The sequence below is a fragment of the Lycorma delicatula genome, chromosome 1, assembly GCF_047948215.1.
Source record: "Lycorma delicatula isolate Av1 chromosome 1, ASM4794821v1, whole genome shotgun sequence".
Lineage (NCBI taxonomy): Eukaryota > Metazoa > Arthropoda > Insecta > Hemiptera > Fulgoridae > Lycorma > Lycorma delicatula.
In genome coordinates, this window is record NC_134455.1 from 67,758,465 (window position 1) to 67,786,287 (window position 27,823).

A 27,823-nucleotide genomic window follows, 5' to 3' on the forward strand; every position below is an offset into this window, starting at 1 on the left:
TTACTCAATTTTTAGTAATAATTTAGTAATTAATTTAATTTATTTTTATTTTTAGTAATTAATTTAACATAAATCTTTTTCAATTAATTGTTTAATCATCTACATAATACAAAGAATTAATAATACATTCAAAAATCTAAATTATGTATAAAATAAGAACTCTTAGAATCTATTTTTAATCATTTACACAAAAATACATTATATAGAAAGAAATCAATTACTACTGTTTACTTCAAAATAAAAATGGAAATCTACAAATAAAAAAAAAAAGGTAAAAATTGCTTTAAAAATATAGAACTACACCTTCAAATAAGAAACTGTATCATAAACAAACATAAAAAAAAACTACAAGAATCGTGATCTTGATCTAGATTCCAACAATTACAATGCATCTTTTTTCACAAAGGATGTAGAGAAGAAGAAATAAGTAACATCTATTGTATAGAAATTGTATTTCACACTATATAAACTTATCATATGAACAAGAAAGATATAAATTAGACTACAATGCTGTCAGTTGAACAAGAAGTATCATTGTTAGAAAATTAATAATTACCACCAGTTCCAGGTTTAAATAAATGATTACATAATATTTATAAATAAGTAAATTATGCTTCAAGTCCAATAATAAAATATAAGAAAAATCACAGTGTAACTAATTTTTAATTTCAGTTAAAGTAAATATCAGAATAAAAATAATACTAACTTTCAGATCTAAAGGATCACCATTTAGTTTCCCATCAATAAGTGTTAATGAATGGCATGTAACCATTGCTGTAAGAAGATGAGAAAATGGCAATTTATCCAACTGTTTAACAGGTATTTGGAACTTTGTATCTTCAACTGGTACAACACCCCACATATCAAGACCATCTTCTGTCAATGTTCCAGTCTGAAAAAGAAAATAATTAATAACAGTAGGAAAAAGTATACAGGTTAATTCTAAACTGCACAGTGATCTCTAAGGAGATGATTCTATAGCCAAAAATAAGAAAAATGTTTACATAAACATAGGTCAGAAAACAGTTCATCGATGAGTTTCAGCTCACAAAACATTTAGCCCTGCTTTCTGCTCCCTCTGTGAAAATAAACCATACAAAACTTTTTGGGATACAAATCAAGGGATAAATTTGGTGCTCCCTTATGGTTTTTGATCTAAGAAATTGAATAATTGTGGTCTCAGGCCTTTATCTCAATTAGGTTTTAAGAAAAACAGGGTAAAACGTGAAAACGATTTGTTGTAAAATACACTTCTTAGGTTTGTAATAAAATGACTTTGATGTACAAGTAAACAAAAATTTTTAGTTAAATTAGGGAATTTAATTTTGAGAAAATTGATGTATATTATATCTATTAAAATAAATTAAACACAAATTTGAGAAATTCAACTTTAATTAGAAACACAACACACAAACTGGATCGGAAAAGGGACAAGATTTTTAATCACAGCAATTTACATAAAAATGATAAAAATAAATTTAAAAACATCCTTCTAAAACATTAAAATTATTTAATTTTTCATAGATTGGTAACAACAGCTGATCAACAATTAAGTCTAATGTCTAGCATTTGAATATTCATTTGAGGGGTATTTGTGGTGTTATTGTTTGGTGAGTCATTCACAATGGATGATACCAAAAATTTGTTTTCATTTGGAGAGTTGATGGATATGTTACTTTATGGTAAAGTATATAAAAATGGATTGGCTGCTGTGCGTGAATACTGGGAAAACTATCCAGATCGAAAATCACCAGACAATAAAGCATTTGAGGCTTTGGAGAGGCGAGCTCGAGAAATATGTATACTTGAACCATACTGATTCGATGCTGGTCATTAACGTTTTGTGAGAAATACCAATGTTGAAGTAGCAATGTTGAATGAAGTACAATTACCTCCTATTTCAAATACCTGAAGGTTGTCACATTGTTTTCATGTTTTGCAATCATGTGTGTGGCATACATTATAGAAGCAACAATTATACTCATTCCATACAACATTTGAAGAAGAGTTTATTACCATCTGATTTTGATAAACCAATGAAATTCTGTTGATGGTTATTTAGAAAATATGAACATCATTCTGATTTCCTAAGTAATATTCTAATTACTGATGAATCCTGTTTTACAAGAAATGGCACAGTAAATTATCAAAACACTCACACTTGTACAACAGAAAGTCCCCATGAGACTGCTAAAAGTCATTTCCAATGCAATTTTTTGTTTAATGTGTGGTGTGTTCTTGGTAATAATCTCATTTGTTGCAAAAATCTGTCTGAACTCTTGGAAGATACTCTGTAGATAGTGCAGATGTGGTTTTTCAATGATGGTGCACCTGTTCACTACTGTTGTGATGTGATGAATCATTTAAATTGCACATTTAATAAGGTATGGATTGGTCAAAACAGACCAGAAAAATGCCCACCTTGATCTCATGTCAGTGAATGTTTTCCTTTCAGGTTGGACGAAGTCATTAGTCAATTTCAGTCGTACTGGCACACCAGAACTCAGGCATCATATAATAGAAGCTGTAGCTACTATTAGGAATAACAATACTATTATATGTGCCTGGCTAGCATGGATTCACTGAAATAATCTATTCGTTGAACAGAATGGTTGCCACATTGAGCAACTGCTTTGAAGAAATGTTTGCAGCTTTATCAAGTAGCCATTTTGATATTTAATAATTTTTAGAAAAAAACGAAAAAGTATGTGATCTTCATTATTTTAAATCTACTTTATTCATTCTTTTCTGTTACTGATAAGTTTTCTATTTGTTTACATTTACATTTTGTTGTTCAAACACTGATGAAAAGTTTTCTGTTTAAAATCATATCAATTTTCCGATCCAGTTTGTATGTTTGTTTATAATTAAAGTTGAACTTTTCAGATTTATGTTTTATTTTTTAGTAGATGTTATTTACATCAATTTTCTCAGAATTAAATTCTCTATAAGGTAACTAGAAATTATTATTAGTTTATTGCTAAATTAACATTATTTTATTCCAAACCTAAAAAAAGTATATTTTCCAACAGAACCTTTTCATGTTTTACCCCATTTTTCTTAAAACCTAAGTGAGATACAGGTTTGGGACTACCTTTATTCAGTTTCTTAAGTCAAAAACTATAACAAAGCACCAAACCTTAATTTCACAGACAGCAGAAAACAGGGCTAAATTTTTTGTGAGCTGAAACTTACTAACAAACCATTTTCTGACCTATGTTTATACAAAATTATACAAAAAATTTTTCTTATTTTTGGCTATAGAATCATCTCCTGAGAAATTGCCAAGAAATTTGTAATCATCCTATATATTCATGCATAACTTCACATTTCATGGTTTACCATTTTTACCCAGATATGTCAGGGGGTGATGATACCGCAATGTCTGAAGGTGAAGCATCTTAAAATATGATGGATGTAAAATAAAAATTATTGGCAATGAACAAATCCATGCTTAGCCAACTGATTCCCATTGATGATTAAAAGGTGTAATGAAAGGGCTAGTTTATATTGCAAATAATATTAATTTTTCAGGAAGAATATTATATTTCCAAAATATTGCTAAGAAATTAATTAATTTTTACTTTTATAAATATTTGGATTATTATTTAAGATTAGAAAAAAATTATGACTGCAAGTTAGAGATCATAAAGTGTAGTGATGGGAAAAAACCGAATAAGTTTTACAATCTTCATTAATGAATTTCTTTAGCATTTTATTCTTAAGAAGTTGTATTAATGACAAAATATAACCTCAAGTACAATATGCAACATAATGATTAAAACTTATGTTTCCAGTACCCTTTTTTTCATTTCTACTCTCATCTGACTCTTTCAACTACAACTAAATTTTATTTTTCTGAAACTATCCCAGATAATTAACTAAAGAAATAAATGAACTTTTATGTTTTCCACAATACTGACTAAATATGCTCACAATAAAAAGAGACTTCTATCTTCCATAGAAGAATGTGCATTCCCCATTACACTTTAATCATAGTTGTTTCTACAATTATAACTCAAATTTAATCATTCAATTGCATAATCATAAATACATTTTTTTTTATTTATTGGTTTCAGAGTTGCTGAGAACAGATCAGTGATATCTAAACTTTTTCCTACTGATGCCCCCTTAATATGTTATTTTATGCAAATATTTTATAATGTAAATATTTTTTTTACAACTAGTCCAGAAAGGTGCTTAATTAAATGAAAAATTATTAATTAATTATCTATTTTTCTTTTTAAAAGGATACAATTACACTGTAACATCAAATACTTTGCAATTAGGTATTAAGTCACAAACATTTGGTATACAAGTAATGTATTGAAGATAAGCAATTAATATTTTTTTAAATTTCATTTTTTATACGTAAAAAAAAAAAACAAAAGAGTTTACTGAAACTAGAACAAAATGGAGTAAACTGCAAGTAGTTTATTTGTTGGATGATGAATTAATAATAAGAATATCGGCATAATTAATAAAATCATTTGAAAATGGGTCTGATGTCATTACTCTCTTACAAATCTCTATCAATCAGTACTTTCCTTGAGTATTTTCGTGCTAGTTTAGAATCTTTATGGTGCTCTCCAAACACTGCCTTCTAAAGGCTTCTTTAGTGAAAAGCATTAATGACCACTTTGAAAGTTATTGTTACAGATTGTTCAAGGTTAAAATACAGTGTTTATGATTACAATACTTTTCTTGCCTGTAGGAAATGTTTATTCACAGTAATGAACAATTGTATCCAAAAAATCAATAATTTCCATACAGTATAAGTGATAAATATTATCTGGGTGATGGTCATATGCTAAACTTGAAAAAACTAATATTATTTCCAGTTAATAAATTCATAAAACCAAATAGATACTTTAATTTTGCCAAAATTAACAAAAAAATCTTACACAGATTTTTTTCAAATTTGTATTTTTTTCCACTTTAACTTTTTGTAAAAATGAAATCTGAGCAACTAAATTATGACAAATTTCACTAAACAGAGAAATAGCTTGCTTGAAATAAAACATTCAATGAAGAAATATAGAACATGTATGGACATTACTTTTAGTTTTCATTGTTTTCTTTAAATTGTAATAAATTTTTTTTTTCATTTAATTGAGGAATGACCAATTCAACACCTCTTAGCTTTTTCCTCCAAAAATAGAAATTTTAATAAAGAATAAAATATTTTTCAATTTTCAATCATGACGGTAGTAAGGAGTTTTGAACATCTTTGATTTCACCACTGAGTTTTTCACACACTATGTCGTAAAAGCTGTAAAGTGCATAAAAAAAGAATGTGTGGATCAAAAAATTTCACATTTCTATAGTGATGGGAGTTAGAGACATATATGAGCAAGAGATCAAACTTTTGATAACATAAAGCTTCTTAACTGAATACTAGGAGCTGAACACTTCAGGAAAACAATGGTTAAAATTTCCAAATGGCAAGGAGTTCCTAACAATGAGTTTAAGTTTTTGTTCTTCCAGATTGAATAATTTTAAAAATAATGTTTTAAATACTGTAACAGCTGAATCTTTTATTGAACGGGATAAACAATTTCTACCTGCAGAAGGTTTGAGGAAAAATCCTGAAACTCTTTACGAAAATACTTTTTTACTTCTGATTGGTAAATTTCAACAAAGTTGAAAAAACATCATTATTAATTAAGAATCCATATGAATAATTGTGAAAGATCGGGTAAGAAAGTTTTTCATGTATAATAAATTTAATTTACCCAAAATGAAGGTGAAAAACTTTCTTGATTTTGAGCAATGAGAAAAGAGGGTTGGTTGATGCATCAGTTTGATGGCAAGTGTTAACAATTATTAATTTTTTTAAATAAAACTCTTATTGGTACAAATTAGGCATTTCAGTACAACCCCCAAGAAGCGTTCAGAATGAAACTTTCTCTTCTTATAAATTGCAAATGAAAACTGTCTTAATTTTTAAGTATTACAGGATGTATTCATCAAGAGTTTGTACCTCAAGGAACTAGTCACAAAAGAATTCTATGAGAAAATGTTGTGGAATTTGTACAATCAAATCTGTCAGGTAGAATGTGGAGAGGTCAAGGTTACTAACAAGGTGAAAGCCTCCAAACTAGCCACCATCAGGATTAGGGATATCTGTGCCGACACAGACCACAAGGAGATCATTGAGGGAATAATAGCGGCCAATAAAGTCAAGTGTTCGCCAGTTATTATAGCGAGGAGATCGGCATACGGGGATACCTGGAATGTCGTAGTAAAACTGGAGGAGGCAGCGGCAGGGAACCTCTGTAGACAGAAGAGAATCAAGATCGGCTGGATCCACTGCAGAGTACAAGAATGGAAAGAAGAGTTCAAATGCTTCAAATGTTGGGGAAGTGGGCATGTGGCCGCCAAGTGCAAAGGCCCAAACCGCAAGAGCTTATGTTTCAACTGCGGGATGAATGGGCACCTGGCCAAGAATTGCAGTGAACCTAGTAAGTGTCTGGCCTGCGGAGGAGAAGGGCACAGGAACGGCAGGAAGTTGTGTCCATTTGCTATTGGGAAGGATGCGGAAGGAAGGAAGGAATTAAATATGAAATTCCTCCAAATTAATGTCGGTGGCCGACATTAACTTGGAGGAATTTGTTCTATTGGTGCCGCTCATTGAGCGGCACCCATAGAACTAGGAAAATTGCGGGTCTCATATTATTCGATATCAGAAACGCGTTCAACATGTTGCCGTAGGGCCTTATAACAGAAGCCTTGAAGAGGAGGAGAGTCAGTGACTATTTGAGGAGAATTCTTCAAGACTATCTCAGTGAGAGGGAGATAGTCTATGATTCGAACGGTAACGTGGTAACAAGAGTGATGACCGCGGGCGTGCCGCAAGGTTCTGTTCTTGGGCCTTCTTTATGGAACTTGGCCTACGACCCGGTTCTCAGGCTGGAGCTGCCTCAGGGGTCACAAACCATAGCGTACGCCGATGACCTAGGCCTACTGGTGGTTGCTCATACGGAGGCGAAACTGATGGCCAAAGCCGCCGACGCAATCGACATAATCATGGACTGGTTCGACGCCAGCAGATTGCAAGTGGCTATCAATAAGATGCAAGCCATTGTCTTTGCCGGGAGGAGGAGACTTGGTGATGTGACATTCTCGGTTAGGGGCACTGTCGTGGTGCCGGCTCCGGCGGTAAAGTATCTGGGCGTCTGGCTAGACAAGAGACTGACGTACCAGGTACACATCAGGGAAATCGCCAGCAAGGCTGAAAGAACAGCTTCGGCATTGTGCCGCATTATGGCAAACATCGGAGGGCCACGTAAGTCGAAGAGACATCTGCTGGCATCGGTGGTAGATTCTATAATGCTGTATGGCGTTGCGGTGTGGGAGGCGGGGCTGTGCATTACCAGAGGCTGGGATATCCTAGAGCGGATACGCAGAAAAATGGCGATACGTGTGGTCTCAGCCTACCGTTTCGTTTGAGGCAGCTATGGTCCTTGCCGGGCTTCCTCCTCTCGACCTGCTAGCCAAGGAGAGAAAGGAGAGGAAGGGGGGCAAGAACAGTAACGAGACTCGGCGAGATCTGTTGGTTTGCTGGCAGAGTAGATGGGAGGATTCCCAAAAAGGGCGATGGACAAGAAGACTGCTGCCTAGCGTCCAAAACTGGGTGGATAGAGGGTTGGGGGAGTTGGACTTCTATCTCACCCAGGTCTTTAGTGGACACGGGTGTTTTAACTCCTATCTGTTTAAGAGGGGGAGGAGAGACACCCGTGAGTGCGTGTATTGCAAGGCAGCAGTCGATTCTGCCGAGCACACATTTTTTGTGTGCCCTAGATGGGAGCTCCTGAGAATGCAGGTAGTCCAAGATGTGGGTCCCATCTTCCCAGACAGTATTGGAGAGATAATGTTAAGAAGTGAGACGTCCTGGGCTGTCGCAGCCACGTTTATCAGGGCAGTAGTGAAAAAGAAAACCGAGGAAGAGGCAAGGTTTTATTCATAATTAATGGTAATAGAAATATGTTGGGTCGCAGATTGCTATTGAAGTCGCGATATATCTACCTATCTATGTGTTTGTAAGTCGTAGTTCGTAAGGAGACCTACACATCTCGAAGTAATGTCTGAGCGTGATTCCGGGGTGCGTAGGGTTACTCCAAAGGGGGTGGTTTTAGTCGGTATTCTGTTGATGATGGTTGGATTAGACCACCAGCAGGAGTCCATTTCCACCTCCGTCCCCAAAAAAAAAAGGAAAAAAGGTAGTAGAATGTTGAATTTTTGGATTGACCATAATTCACTCATTCTTCACAAACATTGGAAGTTTTTTCATAAAAGATTAAAATCATTGAATAATCCCCTATTCTCCAGATCTGGCTCCTGTAAAGATTACTTTTTGTTTCCTAAAATCAAAAGAGTCATAAAAAGAAATGATATGGGACAATAGAGGATATTTAGGCTTCAGTGATTGACCAATTAAAAGCAGTAAAAAGTAACATGAACAGTAATAACAATTACAAACATAAAACAAAAAACTTTACTCTCAAAAAATTAACAATGGACCCAGTTAGATAAGTTGAGATTCTAATGACAAAAATTTTATTAAATATGCACCTGAAGAAAATATATCACAGATTTGCTGATGTGTACATAATAAAGATTTATTAAAAGGCATAACCTGAACATATTTTGTTTAAAATTAAGTTTTAGTGCCAAAAATTAATAAACTTTAAAATTAAATTTAGGAATTCAGATAAATTGAACTGATTTTTTCCTAACAATTAACATACCTTATCAAAACAAACACAGTTGATAGATCCAGACACATTGATTGTACGAGGACTTATGCAATATATATCTTTCTTTTCCAATCTCATCTGTGCATACATTCGACCAACTGTCATAGCTGCCGGCAATGCGGGAGGTACAACTATTGTTATAAGATCCAAGGCTTCTAGTGCTATTTCAGATTTATTTACTCCACGCAATGTCTGAAATTAAAGCATAGAATTAAATAAACAGAATTTTCTTTTGAATAAGCTGAAATAACCCTTTTAATTTCCCACTATGCAATATTCTATTTAAGGAAAAATATGCTGATTGGGTCAAATTTTGCTTATCAGGAATTTGCAGATCAACATTTAATGATCCTAATCTAACAAAAAAATACAATCTTAGCACTGAAAAATTTCAGGATATATGTACGTATGTCTGCTGCTCTGTTTTTCCTTGTTATCTCTAGCCTGAATGGACCAATTTGGATGAAATTTAGTAAGATGTTTTCTGTATATAGGGCATTGATGCCATTTAATTTTGACTACAACTGCTCAAGGAAGCAGGGAGATGCAGACCTTATGGGTCCTGTATTTCAAAATTTTACTCAAAGGTTTAGGTAAAGTTTTCTACATAATTTAATATCTCCTAGGACATTAACTTAAAAATAATTAAATTAATTAAGTAAAAAATAACACTCTTTCTGATGTTTGGTTTTATTCAAACCTCTATACAGGGGGGGGGGGGGTGGATGCCAGCAATAAACACTTTTTATATTTTTTGTTGTTTCTGGATTCAGTCACATTCCTCAATTCCATTAGACTGCAATCACTTTGATTTTGCATTTGCGCAATATCATTCAGAGGAGAGGGGTAAGCCTGATATTTTGTCAGTTACTGTTTTGGTTAATGTCTTCAGACTGGACTAACCAATTTTATAAAATTGTGTATGATGACTACAAAGTATGGATCACTGATGCTATTTAATTTTGGGTGCAATTGGTCAAGGAGTTTGAAAAATACAATCACAAAGCATTCTGCATCTCAAAATTTTACTCAAAGAACAGAATATCTGTTTTTAAATAATTCTTTACTTGCATACTTACATACTTTAATGTTCCATTTCATTTTTCCACTAAGTAGTAGTCTGTAAAGGGCAAACCCCTCAACAGCCAGAGATTGGTAACTTTGTAGACTTTTTATTTTTAAAAGTTATGCATCTTGAAAAAAGATTAATTAGCCAATCTCTATAGTACAGTGGTAGCAGCTGTTTTGTTCATTTGGAAGGTTCTGGATTTGAATCCCAGCCAAACATGGCATTTTTCATAATAAAATTTCATCCATCATTAAATAACTGTAACTGAATGTCAACCTGTTGTTCTGGAGAAAATAAAATTTCTAAATTACTGATATTCTGATAGAGTATTATATACTTTTGTTACAATATCAAAATATTATGCCACAATTTTTTTTTTTAGGTAAAAATTAACTTAGTAATTTTAACTAAAGTATTCCCATGAACTTAAATACTGCATCATAAATATTGTCATCATTAATGATCATGAGATCCACATCATAATAACTTAACTGCTAGTTGTTTCTATATGTCTACTGAGTTTAAAAATTTATAAATTATTATTAATGCTTGTAATAAGATCTCAAAGAGTAAAATATTGTAAAAGCTTTAAAAACATCATCAAATCTTTACCTAGCAGTGTGGAGAAATAAACAAAGGGGTACTGTTAATTTAGGAATTAGTGGCTGATAAAAGTCAAGGATCTAAAATGAAAATTAATTACCAGATAACAGGAAATTAGCAGCTCATTTAACAGTTATTTTCAAACAGCAGAAATTAAAGTTATTCAAGATGAGGGAAAAGTTTACAACAAAGATTCAAATTCTTTAAAATACAGTTTCCAAAATTATTCTAAATTGGTCTTAGAACCTCACAAAGGAAGACATGATAAATTCAATTACGTCTAAAAAAAATAATAAATCTTCCAGTACAGATGAAATATTATGTACAGTCCTAAATTACTACAGAAAACAAATAGTACGACCATCAGTAGGTTATAATTAATACCTTGCTTAAATCCAGAGTAGACAAAAAATAGAAGTAAATTAAAACAAGCAAAATTATTTAAAATTTATATAAAAATAAAAAATAAAATAATATTTAAGTTTGCTTCCAACTTTTTTAAAAGATATCTGAAAGAGTAAAGGCATTAGAAAAATCCAATTTTTTTCATACTTTCCCACTATCATGTTTTCAACATTTCATGTTGGCTATAAGATTAGATAACAATTTACAGCCAAAACTATTTATTTAAAAGAACTTTATATCAGCCAAAAAAAAAAAAAATATGTGATTTTAACTTATAGTTAAGATCAACATAAATGAAGTTCTAGAAAAACTACAACTCTTGGAGTTCTGAACTTTTTTTGCACTGAATTAATTTTATATATATCTTTTAACAACACTTATAGTTTAAACAGTTTCACAATTTCAATCAACAATGGAAAAATGGTTATGAAGAAAAGAAAAATAATTAATAAAATTGATGTGAACTCAACCAGGCGTTAGAAAAGAGTGCAGCTGCTTCACAAAACAAATCACTGAAATAATTCTACAGACTATAGATGAGTATGAGGTCTTTACGTTATTCTACAATGATGTGAAATAACTGATCTCTTTCCTAACAGACAGCTATAATTCACAGATTTTAACAGTACTTCTTTCATTCATAATCCATTTTACATCCTATTGTTAACTAAAGTTATGTAACTATTTAGGAACTAAACTTCTGTAGGTAGGAATAAAAAATACTTGTTCTTAAAAATACTTAGCTACTGTTTAGCCACCACAAGAATAGAGTTGCAATATGAGGCATGCAGAGGGAAGGAGCAGTCCCCTTCATCAATCTGTCTCTTGCATACACATGTATGTAACGTCTGTCTCTTTCAGACACATGATAATAGCTCGCCACTACTGCATTCTTTAAAGCTCTATTCTTGTTGTGGGTGAACAGTAACACTACTTTTTTAAAAACATAATTTCTTAATTAAGCTGTGGAATGTGAAATCACAGTAAGGAAAAAGGAAGGATAAAATTGGTTCTTTAAATACTTAAGGATTACTTAAAATAAATTGTAATTTACAATAATACAAAAAAAAAAGTTTTATAAGGTATAAAAATTAATTTTTTCCATTCACTAGTTTGCAAAATATAAGCCTTTAAAGATAATCTTTTTCTTTAATGATGAATAACATATTATTTACAATTTCTGCTCATTACAAAATTCACAGATTTCACTCCTTCTCACCACAAAAACTGACTATTTAGAGAACACTGTTAATTTTTCAAAAACAACTCTTGATTAATGCTTCTTGAACATTAGGCGCTTTAAATGTATTACTGAAACAGATAGGAAGAAAGACTAAAACAAGTACTATAAAGCCATAAATTAATGAAAAACTTTTCTACTTTGAAACATTTTGCACTAACTCAGCGGAAACAGAGAGAAAATAAATAAATATCTTTTACCACACCAATAAAATTTATTTTAATATCTCCTCTAAATATAACTTGTCTAAAAAAAAGTAAGTAAATAACAATCTAGCTTACCTTTGTTATGACAGTGTAAACAAATCCAATACTAGCAATAGCAGCTAATAACTGGACAAACTTATAAGAGTCTTGTTCAAATTTAAAGTCAACCGGTGGAGGATAAAGAATAGAACGTACAAGACTACCTTTAGTAGTGTAGAAACCAGTTCTAACAACAACAGCATACACATTTTCATTGCCGTAATAACGTGTCTGAATTACTTGTGTCCCACAGAATAAGGTATGCCTTGCGTGTTCTTTTTCATTATATAATAACGAATCTGAATTTGGCAATGGTGTTTTAGTTACTGGCACACTCTCTCCTACACATAAAAAATAAAAATTACAAAAAACAGAATGAACAACACTGCCAAATAATTTTATGATAAGTGATATATTTTATTACTATTTTTATTTCCTGTCAATCGAAGAACTTCAAAAAATCATGGTTAAATAAGATCTTAATTTTTATTTTCATACTTGATATTTCTGGTAATGTTTGTATGTAACTTAAACTGGAGGGAAAATGCTGTAATTTTTAACAATACGTATCAAACATTATAATTTTTTTTTTTTTTTAATTTCAGGATAAAATACATACAAAAAGTATAAAAAACAAGAGGCACATCTGTGAAGAAGCACAGTTTATTTATTTATTAGTTTATAAGAGTTTATTAATCTATATTTCATTAAGAACCAATATTGTGATGTCCAATTGGTTAATTTTCTTATTATGACGGATAAGAAATTAATTTTGCAACATGTGAAATTTACCAAGTTGACTTGAATCTAAATCCAGAACCATGTGAATGAAAGCCAGAGGTGATACTATAGAGTTGGTAGAATATACCTATCACAGAAGTCAGTTCTTGCATATATGGCAATAGATTTTCTTTTATTAAGATTATAATGCCTCATAATAGGCATAAAGTGTTGACAAAAGTAAACATTCAGGAATATTTATAAAGTATTAAGTAAATATTCCTGAAATACTATTATTAACTGAACCCTTATTATCAAATTTCAACAATAACATTAACAATTAAATTTAAATGAAAGTAAAATGTACTTTCAAATGAATTTCAATTAAGATTCCACTGCAATAATAAAAAGTTGTCACAATTGGTGAAAACACTAATCATTTTACTCAACAAATGGTTAGTTTGATTGTGACACCAATCATTCATATAAATAAATTAAAATTATGCTAACCAATGATCATCAACTAAAAAGTCAAAATTTTACTATAGTGGTAGGAGCTCTGTATGTTATCGGTGCACTTTCTGAGCTCATTCTACTAGCAAAAATAATGAAAAAAAGTCATATAAACTTGGACCAAAAATACTCCGTTTTGAAGTTATGGTTAGCAAAAGTCCCTGATTTCTGGGCAAAGAGTGAAATAAAACCATACTGAAATTCAAGGAACTCAAATTAACGGTAAATTTTGTGGTTTCTTATGGTTTTTGAGCTAACAAATGAAATAAAACAGGTTCCAGAATCATAACTCCAGTAGTTTTCACAATATCTAATGTAAAATAGAAAAATTTGTTGTCTAAAAACATGCTCTTTTATGTTTGTAATAGAAAAACTTTGTTAAATGACTAATAGATGCATAAAATTTATTATCAAAACTTGTAGAGAATTAATTCTGAGAAAACTGATGTAAAATAGGCCAATAAAAAACAAACATAAGTTCAAGAAATCCAATTATATTACGAACACTTTTTTTTTATTACTAATACTTACTGTACGAAAACTTTTAAATATTATCAACTACAGAAGATGACGTTAATATACAAATGATGCAATATTAAAAAAATAAAAACGCAATTGATACATTTAATAAAGTTTACAGTATATTTTCATAATTCATCCTACTTCAATAGATTTGGCTACATACTTTTAAACTGCTAACATTGCTTTCCACAATTCTGTATGACTTTCCTTATTTTCAAAATCCATCCTACTTCAATAGATTTGGCTGCATACTTCTGAACTGCTAGCATTGCTTTGTGCAATTCTGTACAACTTTCCTTAATTTGTGCAGTGGCATCTGTTATACAAGCAATTAACTTTTCATGTGATTGAACTTTTCTCTTGTATACAATAATTTTCATCCAACTCCACACGCAAGAATCTAACTGTGTTAGATCAGGTGATCTTTGTGGCCAGGAGTGTGGCCACTTCGGCCAATCCACCACTCTGGAAACTGCTCACTTAAGTATGCTGATACAGCACGTGGAAAAAGGGAAGGTGCACCACCATGCTGAAAGTACATGCAGTATTTTGATGCTAGTGGAACATTTTCTAATAGCAACAGCAATTGTTCCATAAGGAATTCCAAGTAAATGTCAGAGTTTAGACCACCCTGGGAGAATGAATTGTCTAATTAGCTGATTGTAAAATAGACCACACCATTCATTGACGCTAAATTGGTGTTAGAAATTATGTTTTACTGTTGTAGATTTTCTCAGAATTAAATTCTCTATAGTTTTAATAATAGATTTTACACATTTATTAATCATTTAACAAAGTTTTTGTATTACTAACGAAAAAAATTGTTTTTAGACAACAAATTTTTCTGTTTTACATGGGATATTATGAAAAATACTGAAGAAATGGTTCTGGACCCTGTTTTATTCAATTTGTCAGCTTAAATACCATAAGAAACTAACATGTTCATCCCTTAATTTAGATTCCTAGAATTTAAGTATGGTTTTATTTCACTCTTTGCTCAAGAATCATAGTAAAATCTTTTGCTAGCCATAACTCACTAGTGGAGGGTTTCTGGACCCATATATATATGAACTTTTTTCATTATTTTCGCTAGCAGAATGAGCTCAGAAAGTGCCTGTAATACTACATAAATCACCCTGTATGATGAAGTAATGCTCCTACACAGGGCGTTACATTAATTTAAAAAGTAATGAACTGGTTGAAGTAATTGATTTATAATAAAAAGGTATTATACTCAGCCCCTGAAATCTATTTATTCAGCAACGAAAAATTATTATTGGCTTTTATAGGTCCTATCATGCCATTATGACTAAGTAGATGACATATTCCATTAGCTTCTTCAGCACATCCTGCAATACGTCTCAATCAAGATGCTATTTTTTTGTTTTGAGCTTAATTTTCATTTAGGCAAATAAAAATAGAATTGTATTGGGTTAAGTTCAGGTAACAAGGCAGGGAACTTGAACTTGTTTCTTACCAAGGCAAAGTACAAATTTTTCTGCAATGCAGTGTATTCCAGTTTTTTTCTGACAAACCCTTTTTGTGAGCTCAATACTAAAGCATCAAATTGTTTAACGATAAACTTTATTTATTTTTTCCCTAATTTCAGCAACAACTGTGCCACTGAAAACTATTTAAGGGTATTAATTTAATGTTCATTAGCATCAGTGAATGATCTGGCATTTATGAAATGCTTTAAACATCTATTGGTTGGGTCTGACTCATAGCTAAGTCACAGAAAGCCTGCATCAATATTTGTTATGTCTCCATTGTTGTCTTCCTGAGCTTAAAATAAATTTAACAAATATTCTTTGTCTCTTCAAATCAATCCCACTGGCAATCATGAAACTTTAAGGAAACCTTAAATTTCTTAATAACAGCAAGTGCTACATCTTTTTCTTTGCGATTATAGAAGAAACCTAGCAACACAGCCTTGTAGAACACTTCTTAATTGGACATTTCAATTCTAAAAATTAATGGGTAGCAACTTGTACCGCCGACTCATATACATTAGACCCTATTGTGTACTGCAGCGATTCCCAAACTGTGCGCTGCAGTTTCTTCACAGGAGCACCACAAAATATTGTAAAAGTTTCATAATTAATTGAACCAAGACATTTATAATTATTAATTTAATGTTAATAAAATTAAAAAATAATGAAGATACACGAGTTTTAATTATTTTTATCACTTACTTACAAGTAGTCATACTTTTACTTAGTTAGGGTAAGGCGCCATGGAAAAATTTTAATTGAAAAAGGGCACCGCGACTCAGAAAAGTTTGGGAACCACTGATCTACTGTATATGAGACGGTAAACTTTTATTTAAGCTGGTATACATCTGGTTTAAAATTGCAATACGTTTCACTTCTCATTAAGTAAGCAAAAGTGTTTGCTTAATTCATTGAAAATGTTGAGATTGCTACGGCCCTAAATAAATATACAATATGTAATTTCCTTTTATCAATATTCCATTAACATACTTTTTTTTTTTTAAAGAAAGAGTAATCTAATTTTAAAGAAAGACTAGTTCCAGATCTAAAATGAGCTGCAAATATTTTTATGATATCAAGAAACAAGTTTATAATAAAATCAGATTTGATATGGTTGTTAACAGCTTTTAATTTTAAACAACAATAATTAAAGAATACAAAATTGAAAAAAGGTAGAAAAACATGAAAATTATCTTTTTCTTGGAATTACCTGTAAGCATGCTTTCATTAACAATGCAATTTCCAGTAAGAAGAACAGCATCACAATGCATAATACACCCATGAGCAGGGAGTATAAGTAAGTCACCAGGAACCAAAAGTTCTGTAGGTATCACATCAATTTTCTTATCACCATCTCTTACTACACTTACAACATCTGTAGAATGAACAGTGCTGTGTAATTTATGTTGGTTCTAAAACAATACAATAAAAATGTGATTTTTAATATTCTATTTTTAAAACATCTGATTAGGTGTTTATGTAGAAGTACATATGAATACATATGAGTTAGTTCATTATTCTTTAGACCCAAATTAATTGCTGCACAGATTATTTATAAATTGCTATCAGAATTATTAAAAACAGAAGGCGTACTACTGCAACTCAAATCTTATCTAGTGTTATAATGTTAATTTGTGTAATTTAATGAGCACATATTTAATTAAATCTAAGTTTAGAAAGAAAAGGGAATTTTCCTCCTACTAATAAAACCATGCAATCAATATCTCTTCTAACCCTTTTTTTGGTTTATGTAAAACAAATGTCATCACTGAACCTGAACATCTTTATTTTTTCTCCTTTAGTTACTCTGCTTTAGAACTTATTTTTCAATTCCTGTATCTTCAATTCACCACAAATACCAATTTTGTCATATATTTCAAATAAATAAATCATTATTTTCCTTAATTTATCAGTCATCTGAATGTGAATGTGTTTTAACAATACTCATTCTTAGTAAAAAAGGAATGAGAATATTCTGTAATCAATTTCATTTATCCATAATTTTTTTAAATAATTTCTTAAGGTATATTTCTTTCATTCTTTCACTGATAATGAATATTGTGCAGCATAGTAATGCTGCTAACATCATTTACATAATACAATGTTATATGTACTAAACTATTTATAAAATTATATAATTAAAGTCGATTTAAAAAACATTTAATAATATAATCTGTTTTGAAAAACATGCATATGTACAGAATTTTTATAAAAACTATTTCAAAGATTCAGGGGATGGTCCTAGGCATTGAAATAAAGAAAAAACTTTTTATAAAGATATGTCCTGAAACACTTAGTTTACAGGCTATCCACAATAATTTTGTATTTTTAACATAGAAATTTATTTTTCAGGAATGGTTAATTTATTGAGCTGAAATTTTATATACTGCTGGGGTATCTAGGTACCTAGAGGTTTATATATATAAAAATAATGAACCTGATTTCTCAATCCATTTCAAAATGGCAGCCACGTAAACTATTTATTTTTTAATACCTTTGCAACCACTGGTTTATTTAAATGTTATGTTCACAAAAATTTTAAGAGTTTTATGACAAAGAAAATGACCTCATTTATTCAAATCCATTCATAAATAGCAAAGTTATGGCAAAACTTCTTGAAGTAAGTCATACTAGATTAAAAACTTTTCTTTTCCTCCTAAATATAATTAAATAACTCTACATGATCTCAAATGGAATAATTTTATTATGTAAAAAATTATAATAATTTATTATTAATATTCAGCATGAACCAGTGTCGTTCATTGCTGGAGAGGACTGGTTCTTTACAGATTACAAGTTTAAGATCACCTAAATGAAGCAAAACCAGATGGATTGGTCAAGGATGCCCAGCAGCATGACCTGCAAGGTCTCCTGATCTCAATCCTCTTGACTTTTTCTATCGAGGCCATTTGTATAAGTAAAACACTCCCATGGACACCATATAAGAAATTAATAATTAAGAAACTTAACACATTTTTTTGTAATAAAATAACATTTAAATAAACCAGAGGTTGCAATATTAACAATTAAAAAGTTTATATGGCTGCCATTTTAAAATGGACTGAGAAATCAGGTTCATTATTTTTATACAGGTAAACCTCTAGGTATCCTAGCAGTATACGAAATTTCAGCTCAATACGATTAACCATTCCTGAGAAATAGTTTTATGTTAAAAATACAAAATGACAGACAGCTAGTAAACTACGAGTTTCCAGATATATTCTTATATAAAGTTTTTTTCTTTATTTGGAAGTGTGAGATCACCATCTCCTGAAGTTTTAAAACAATTTTTATAATACCTGTACATATATCTTAATTAAATAGTTGTAAGAATACACTATTGATGCTAGATTCAAAATTTTAAGAAATAAGAAATCATTTTTTTTCAAAATAAAAAGATATTTACTGAATGCCATAATGCCAGAAAACTATATAATGAACAGGTTAGTAGTTGTAATGTTAACAAAATGCAGTAAATGGTAAGAGATAAAAATATTAATAGAATTTTAAAACAAAATGAAAAAATTGATTTCATAAAAAAACAAAATTATAAACAAGTGTACTCTCTTTTTTTTATTTAAGTTTTATAAATATATATATATATATATATATATACAACATATTGTAAAATGTTTATTACAACATGTTGTAACATATTTATCACAGTTTTAATTTATATGTTTGTGATATATTAAAACAAAAATTGAAATAGCAACTGACTTCCTTCTAAGTTAGTATAAAAACAATTAAAACACTAATTTTATGTTTACTGCAAGATTACAATTAGACTTAATTCATTTATGAATGATGTAATTGCTTTCTAACATTTTATGATGTAATTGTTTACAGTTGAATGCATCAAAAACATAAATGTTTAATCATATGAATTCCATAACTTGTAATGTTCCTCCTGTGTGTGTTTCGTGGTGTATTTTACTGCAATCCAATTGAAACAATTTTATAAAGTATCATAAGTAATTAAGTATTTATATATTAAAATTTAATTATTTTTATAAATTTAATTATTTATTAAAATATTTTGAATTTTTCAATGAATAAAAATAGGGCTTGTAAAAATTCTTAAAATATTTTATGTTATATTTGGAAAGAATTCACCACGAAAAGTCAACAAAAACCATTATCAAATCTGCTGAAAACTGTTTATAAACATTATTTTGACTGTCCCTTAGGAGACCAAGACAAATCCTGGGCTCCACATGTAGCATGTATCAAGTGCTACATTTAACTAACCCAGTGGTTAAAAAGAAAAACATTTGCCTTTCGACATACCTATGATTTGGCGAGAGTCTACTAATTATGATGACTGCTGCTATTTTTGCTTAACAAAAGTTACTGGTTTCAATTCAAACAAGAATAAGCAGTATTGCTTATCTAATTGTTTGTTCAGCTATGAAACCACGATTTCATGGTGTTGATTTACTGATTCCAATCGCTCCAACTTCTTTGAAAGAAATTCCCAGAAGGCTCAATGATGAACCCTCAACTTCAATAGATATTAATCATATTACAGAAGAATCAAATAATGAACCTCACCTCATCACACAAGCAGAACTGATCGACCTAATTCGTGACTTGTACTTGTCGAAATAACATGCAGAACTCCTAGGTTCACATCTTAAAGAATGGAATTTATTAAACAAGGTTACTAATATTTCAGTATATAGAAATAAAAACAAAAATTTACTGAAATACTTTAGAAGAGATGGTTTAATTTGTTCCTGCCATGATGTTAGGTGGGGCTAATGTCTGAACTGGACAATGAATATGTTATTCATGATCGGTGTTTATTTATACTCATCAAAAGGAAGCTTAAAGGCAGTGTTGTTGCATTACCCGAATAAGTTTTCTTCTATACCAGTAGCACATACTGAAGGAATGAAAGAAACATATGAAAGTATGTCAAAAATTTTAAAGGCTATTAAGTATGATGAACACTCATGACAAATCATTGCTGACCTGAAAGTGATAGGGCTTCTTCTCAGTCTCCAGAGAGGCTTAATAAAATATATGAGTTTTTTGTGTTTATGGGATAGTTTGGCTACAGATAAACACTACGCAGTTAACGACTGGCCAAAAGAAATCAATTTATCCCAGTTAAGGAAAATGTTGTCAATATTCCCCTTGTTGAGGCAGATCGTATTATTTTACTACCTCTACACATAAAACTAGCCTGATGAAGAAGAATTTGTAAAAGCATTAGACGGCTTTAAATGTTTAGCTGAGGTTTTTTCACAAATAAGCGAAACCAAATTAAAAGAGGGAATATGTTCATCATGCCACACGTAAGAAAATTAATTGATGAAAATATACCTGACAGCAAACTGAATCCTAAAGAACTAGCAGCATGGAAGTCATTCAAAGATGTCATTACTGGTTTTCTTGGGAATAAAAAAACTGAAAACCATGAACAGCTTATAAATGAACTCTTGGTGAACTAAAAAAATTAGGCTGTAGAATTTCATTGAAAATTCACTTTTTACATTCTCATTTGGAATTTTTCCCTTTAAACTTGGGTGACATCAGTGACAAACAAGGAGAAAAGTTTCCACCAAGATATATCGCAAATGGAACAACATTATCAAGGCAGATGGGATGGACTATGATGAGTGACTACTGCTGGATGTTAAAAAGAGAAGACGTCACTGAACACAAAAGGAAAACAAGAAAAAAGAAATTAAGTTAAAAATAAATATCTGCAAAATAAAGGTAAGAATTTTAACTGTAATTATTATTATTATCATTTTGTATTCTATTATTTAAGAAGTTTCTCAATATTTTAAACGGTCATAAATAAAATTCTGATGGAGATGAAGAAAAACTGATTTCATTTTAAGAATCAGCATAAAAATAATACATTCTACTCTAATTCACATATACTTATCTTAGTTCCAAATTATTTTCTTTAGCTGACCTGTGTAATTTAAAGTACGTCGTGACTCGGTGTATCCAGCAGCAGTAAAGAGAATAACTTATTCAATATCAAATATTTAAAATGTGTGATGCGGTTGAAATTTATTTTTTTTAATTTTTGAAAAATTGTAACAGTATAGATAAGAAGGTAGTATGAGAAACTGTTATCATAAGTTTAAAAATAGATGGACAGATGTCTAAAATGAAGAGTGAAGTAGTAGGCCAAATGTATATGATAAATGAAACAAATTCTGAATGAAAAACTGGTTCAAATGATTAATGATACAAGTTGAAGAAACCACCAATTCATTATTTCAGAACTTTTACATTCATTTCCTCACAATACTCAAGACAGTTTTTCATAAAAGTGAAAATAGAAAAGATGTGGCATGTCACATGAAGTACTTTCACAGTAATAATTTAATATAGTACAACGAGAAACTTAAAGAAAATAGAATCTCATATCAGAATCAAGGCTTTTCAACTCCACTAACATGAAGTTCAGCCACTTTGAAATTGAGGGCTAATTGTCTCGGTTTGACTGAAAAATATCTTATAAAATAAAAAAATGTTAAAGTTTTCAAATCGAGTATAATATAAATTTAATTGTGAAGAAAATAAATAAAGAGAAGTTACTTTCCTGGAAACCCTTACACCTGCTAATTCATCTATTTATCTGAAATATGTAAATAGCACCAAAAAATAAAATGAAACACTAGTAACGGCTCATTAAATGATAAGAAAATAAAAGTAATGAATTTAGTAATTTTACCTTTCGTGTTTGTACAATAGCCATAACAATACTGAATGTTGTCATAGCCAGAATGGCCATTGCATACTGAACATAGTCATCAATAAACCATAATATAAATGAAAAGATCTGGAAGACATAGAATGGGTTTAAAACCTCTAAGAAAAGAAGTGTTATTACTCCTCGCATTGGTACTTCTATTTCATTTTTACCATAGACAGCTCGCCTGGAAAAAACCCATCAAACACTGTTAAAAAGAGAAATTATTTTCTACAAATGTATACTTACCATTTAATTGTAGAAATTGCACACAACAAACTAATTTATCATGATTTTGGAGATAATATTTTTATACAATAATTACTTTCCAACCACTGCATACATATTATAGCATGTAAATAATATTTCTTTTGATGCATTCATGGTTAATCTAATTGTATTTGGTGATTAAAATGTTTTATAGATAAAACAAAAAAAAACATTTTATTAATGGTATTTGTCAAAAACAGCATAATTTAGTAAGAAACTTTTAGTAAGAAATTCATGTACAGCCTGACAATTTCTTTATGCTTCATAACTAAACTTTTAAAAATAATATCTTAAAAAATAAAATGAAATAATAATGTAAGAATAAAATGCTTTCACTGTGACCAGTTTTATTTTAATGAAATTGGCCCACACAGCAAGCAAATTAACAACATTAATACTAGTTTCTCATTAGATGAGTGAATGCGGTATGGCTGAAGTGCTAAAGTCCAACGACATTATCAGTTAATAAGAAAGAAAAAAAATATTAGAATAGTGAGTTGAAGAACTTTTATTTTTTTAAGATTTATGTATTTTATGGATATGTTTAACTAATATAAATATATGTCAAATGCCATAACCTAAAACTTGTAAGCAAACCAGCATAAGACACAATTCAACAAAAATGGTACATCGTTAGGAAACATAACAATCATCGGGCGTTATTAAGGAATATGAGGTGTTAGCATATTCAGCATGATAAATTCTCAAACTTGTAGGTTTTGTACAATCTATGTTTTTTAAGTATCATTTTGATATGTCTCCTCTGCAGCATGGTTGTTGCCATTTTGCACATGTCCACTAAGTAACTACATCTACTGCTTTCACTATAGACACCAGTACATGATTGTTTTTGTTTTCAGTTTCTTATGTGTGTTTAAAATGCTTATGACTGTAAACCTTGTCACCAATTGTGAAATACATATTGTAATTGGTTTCTTAAATGCAAGAAGTACAAAAATGGCTGAAATTCGACATATTAATGAAATGAACAGGGACTACACTATGTCTGATGGCAAGGTAAAAAAAGAGTAAGGACATTTAAAGAAGGCTGTAGAAACATACTCAATGTGTCACAGAGTGGGTGACCTTCATTCATTACTGATGACCTGGAGCAGAGAGAGTTAATGGAAAAGTCAATGAGAATACAATTTTATCACTATGTGAATTTTCTTTAATTTCATAAAAAGTTCTCCATGAAATTGTGTCGACATGCTTAAATTATTGAAAGTTGTGCTAACGCTGGGTACTAAACATGCTGAGTGAGTTGTACAGATACAAACATGTAGCCAGTGCTTTGAACTTTCTCTCAAAATATAACAGTGAAGCCGATCTGTTTTTAAGCCAAACTGTTACTGGTAATGAGAAGTGGGTACACTGTAATAAAAACAACAGTCCATGGAATGGAACACTCAACAACTCCCAAGAAAGTGAAGGTCAAGTAAATAATGTCAGCCCAGAAAATCAATTATGTGCGCTGTGTTTTCAGATAAACAGGAGCCGTTGTTTGTTAATTTTTTGCTTGGGATGAAATAATAAATGCCGATACATATTGAGAGACAATCCAAAACAGAAGCTATGTCATGCTCAGTTGGGAATTGTGGTGCTTCATAACAATGCTTGACCACAAGTGGTTCATCGAATCCAAGATCTCATCCATCACTTGGCTGGGAACAAACAATTAATCACCCACCTTATAGTCCTGCCCTGCCACACAGTGACTACCACTTGTTCCTGAATTAAAAGCAGTGCCACAATAACAATTACGACATCAAAACAGCCATTCAGCAATGGTTATCTTCTCAGGTGGCAAATTTCTATGAAGCTGGAATGCAGAAGCTGATCGATCACATGTTATGACAAGTGCCTTAATGTAAGCAGAAATTATGTAGAATTGTAGATTACATTCAGATCCAGGCTCTCAGTTGAATATTTATTTATTTGAAGAATATATGAGTGAATACTCTTTTTACATATAATTTTAATTGCATATCAGCGTAGTATAGTTAAACATATGAATAGTTACTTAAATATATACAGTTATAATTAATACATTGCACAGTTGAAGTATCAGTTATTCAAATGAAAATCTTTCTTTATTGCATTTTTGGTAGATTGTAAGGATAGTGTATTAAAGTCAATATTACTGCACATAGAATTTACTAACTTACATGATCGTAATAAACAAATAGATTGGATAATTCAGTGCTTCTAACATCAAATGAAAAATAACATTACTGAATCTTAACAATCTAGCTAGAACATACAAATTAACAAAATCTCACAGTTTTGACGAGTCAAAGTGTGATTTTACAATTTTGAATGAAAATAGTAGACCTTGATAGCTTTGATATGATTCAATAGTACAAAATTAAAAATTTTTAAAACCTCAGTTAAAGTTATGTTTGAAGTAAATAATAGGTCTCTCAATGCGATAGGAGTATAAATTAAACAAAAGTATTATTTTATATATCAAAATGGTACTTAATTAAAAAAACATGCCTTGTACAATGTAACAAGTAATGTCACACTTAGTTTACCACATAGAGTAGCTGAATAATTTACATCATTAATATCAGAAAAGCAACCAATGTACCACCTGTACTTCAAATAAGTTATGGTAGTTATAAGAAAAGCTTGAGACATGTAGTGTACACCAATAAATTAATAAATCCCATGAAACGAGTAACAGTATATTTACACTACCTCCACTCAGTAGGGAATACGCATCTGGAAAGAGAATTACCTAGATAACTAAAACTGGATAAGTAGACGAGTAAGGTAAAGTACATGAATGACAGTATAAACAAGTTATCAAGAATATACTAATTTGAAAATTAGAGCCACAATTTAAACCACAAATAAATTTTAGTTTTTTACTATTCAATTTTTTTTGACAAAAGGTATAAGAATTATTTCTTAAGGAATATCAAACTGTGTGGAAAAATATACAGGTTTTTTTATTATTCCAAAGAAAAGAAAATCAAACATGACCATTTACATTTTTATGTACATAATCATTAACTACAGTAAAACAGATAACTGCATACAATCATTTTTAAACATTTATTGAATACTAAAAAATAAATATTTATATAAGAACCAACAGTTACATTAATAAAAGATTTATTTTTCTAAATAAAATTCTATTTAACCCCAATATGATTACAGTATTTACCTTAAAAACTGTTCCGCAATTGTAAGACCTTTTTGTCGATGCAATATATCAGTGGTAACATTGAAATCTAAACCAGGAAGCTGACAAAACTCACCACGATCTGGATCCCATACGTAGCACATCTTTTTGCACCAAAACATGCGAACATCCTCCATTTCTATAACAAAAATGAACAATGAGAGAAAATAAAGTAAAGTTACAGTAACAACCTTTTAAATGAATCTTGATAGACTGTTCTTGTCCTACCAACATTTTTTATCAGTTTTTTGTTTACAAGAATAAACAAAAATTCAGACAATCAAAATTTCCTGCTCAATTGCTAGCTCTAATCAATTACAGAATTTAGCAAATCATTTATTAATAATTATGAATACAAGAGATAGCATAAGAAATTCTCTGGACTCGGACGAGAAGGAGTTGTTTTGTAAACTGACATTTTTCAAGTGTTCATGATGTGATTATAAATAATATCTTTTTCTTGTTTTCTCTTCAATAATTGGTCCAGCTGTATAAACACACACGTGCGTGCATGTGTGTTTATAACAGAAATGAAAAAGTTTATGATTACCGTTAAGTGTTGCCATGAGTATTAGTTGTTGGAATTGATGGGGACTTATTCTTGCCAAAAAATGAAAAAATTGAACATTGAGCATTGAAAATAACAGAAGGAAGTTTATTATAGAAATAATGCCAGAAGTTGACACTGCATTTGTTAAAAAATTGTTTCACAAATGACTGAGATTAGAAATAAACATAAATGACATTGATTGGGACCAATGTCATCAGATTATGTACATCAGATTAATGTTCAGATTTTCTTAATATAATAACAGAAGATGAGACATGACGGTTTTTTTTGGATGACCTGCAGACAAATATCATTCTTAAAGTGGTAATCAATATTATCTCTTTGGTTAACAGATATTTTATTTGCATGAAACTAAGGGAAAAGTTATATTGGAAAATTTTGACCTACAGAGTAGCATACAGCATGGATTTATTCCTGACATCAGACAGTTTTATTACTTCAACATCCTGACCCCGATAGAGGAAGACATCTGCCTTGTGACGATCCCAGTTGCCACATCACCCCCTCTGTTCCTAGCCCTGATGGGCTTTAATGGAGGTTGTATTTTAGACGCTCTATACCAAATATCACAACATAGTCATCAATCTGGCCTTTGTCACTGACGCAAATGTCTCAGCAGACATTTCCATCAGTGTATTTACACAACCTACTATCACCTTCATATGGCCTCTTCCAACCACGACCACCTACTATAACTTACAACCCTCAATTATCAAATTAACTAATTCATGGAAGTGCAATTCTGATTTACCATCAGATTATTTCATTAGTTTCCTTGATTAAAATCAACTTTGAATAGAATGCATTACAAGGAAATCAACAATGTTATTACCAACATAATGAAACAATCAAAGGCGGTTTATAAGAAAATATTCTAAAACTTCATGAAGGTTATTTATTTTTCCCACATTTCCACAATATAGATTTCCAGTTTACCTACTGACATTGAAAATTTTTGGTTGGTGTACAAAAAGAAAAATCACTGCTCACCCTGTGACTACAACATTCAGAGTTTTTATATTAATCAGTCATAGTGATAAACTTATTCATCAGTGTTATTCTGTAATGGTCAATATATTATTTTTAATTTAAATGCATGAATTTTGATAAGTAAAAATACTCAAATTAAAAAATTACATTTATCACAATACAGTATAGGTAGATAAATAGTAAAAATAGTTGTATCTGTAAGTGTATATAATAAACTGTTTGTAGAAGAGAATGTTTCAATTTAGATAAAATAATAAACAAATTATAATTAAGAAGAAGAAAACGAAGAATGAATTAAGATAATGGTGTGCAAATACATTAATTTACAATTACAGAGAAAGTATATTATAGAGAAAATTTCCAATAGCAATAATAACACTGATAAACATAATTTTTGTTTTCTACCATGCAATACACGATTTTAATCTGTTTTTTGATGCTGAAAACGAATATGAACTCAGAATCTTTCTATCGCCCACCATTTATAAAAAATTTTTTAATTTTAATTA

The 27,823-nt window shown here is 30.5% G+C and overlaps 1 protein-coding gene across 3 annotated transcripts in view; it reads right to left on the minus strand.

The window, feature by feature from the left end:
• Positions 1-27,823, minus strand: part of anne (polyamine-transporting ATPase anne boleyn) — a 229,047-nt gene that overhangs the window by 56,566 nt on the left and 144,658 nt on the right. For all 3 annotated transcript variants that reach the window (XM_075356201.1, XM_075356192.1, XM_075356211.1), the window contains 6 exons: positions 25,736-25,892; positions 22,273-22,477; positions 16,780-16,981; positions 12,358-12,662; positions 8,751-8,951; positions 707-892 (listed from right to left, as the gene is read on the minus strand). In XM_075356201.1, the coding sequence (XP_075212316.1) occupies positions 707-892; positions 8,751-8,951; positions 12,358-12,662; positions 16,780-16,981; positions 22,273-22,477; positions 25,736-25,892 (1,256 nt within the window). The remainder of the gene's footprint in view (positions 1-706; positions 893-8,750; positions 8,952-12,357; positions 12,663-16,779; positions 16,982-22,272; positions 22,478-25,735; positions 25,893-27,823) is intronic.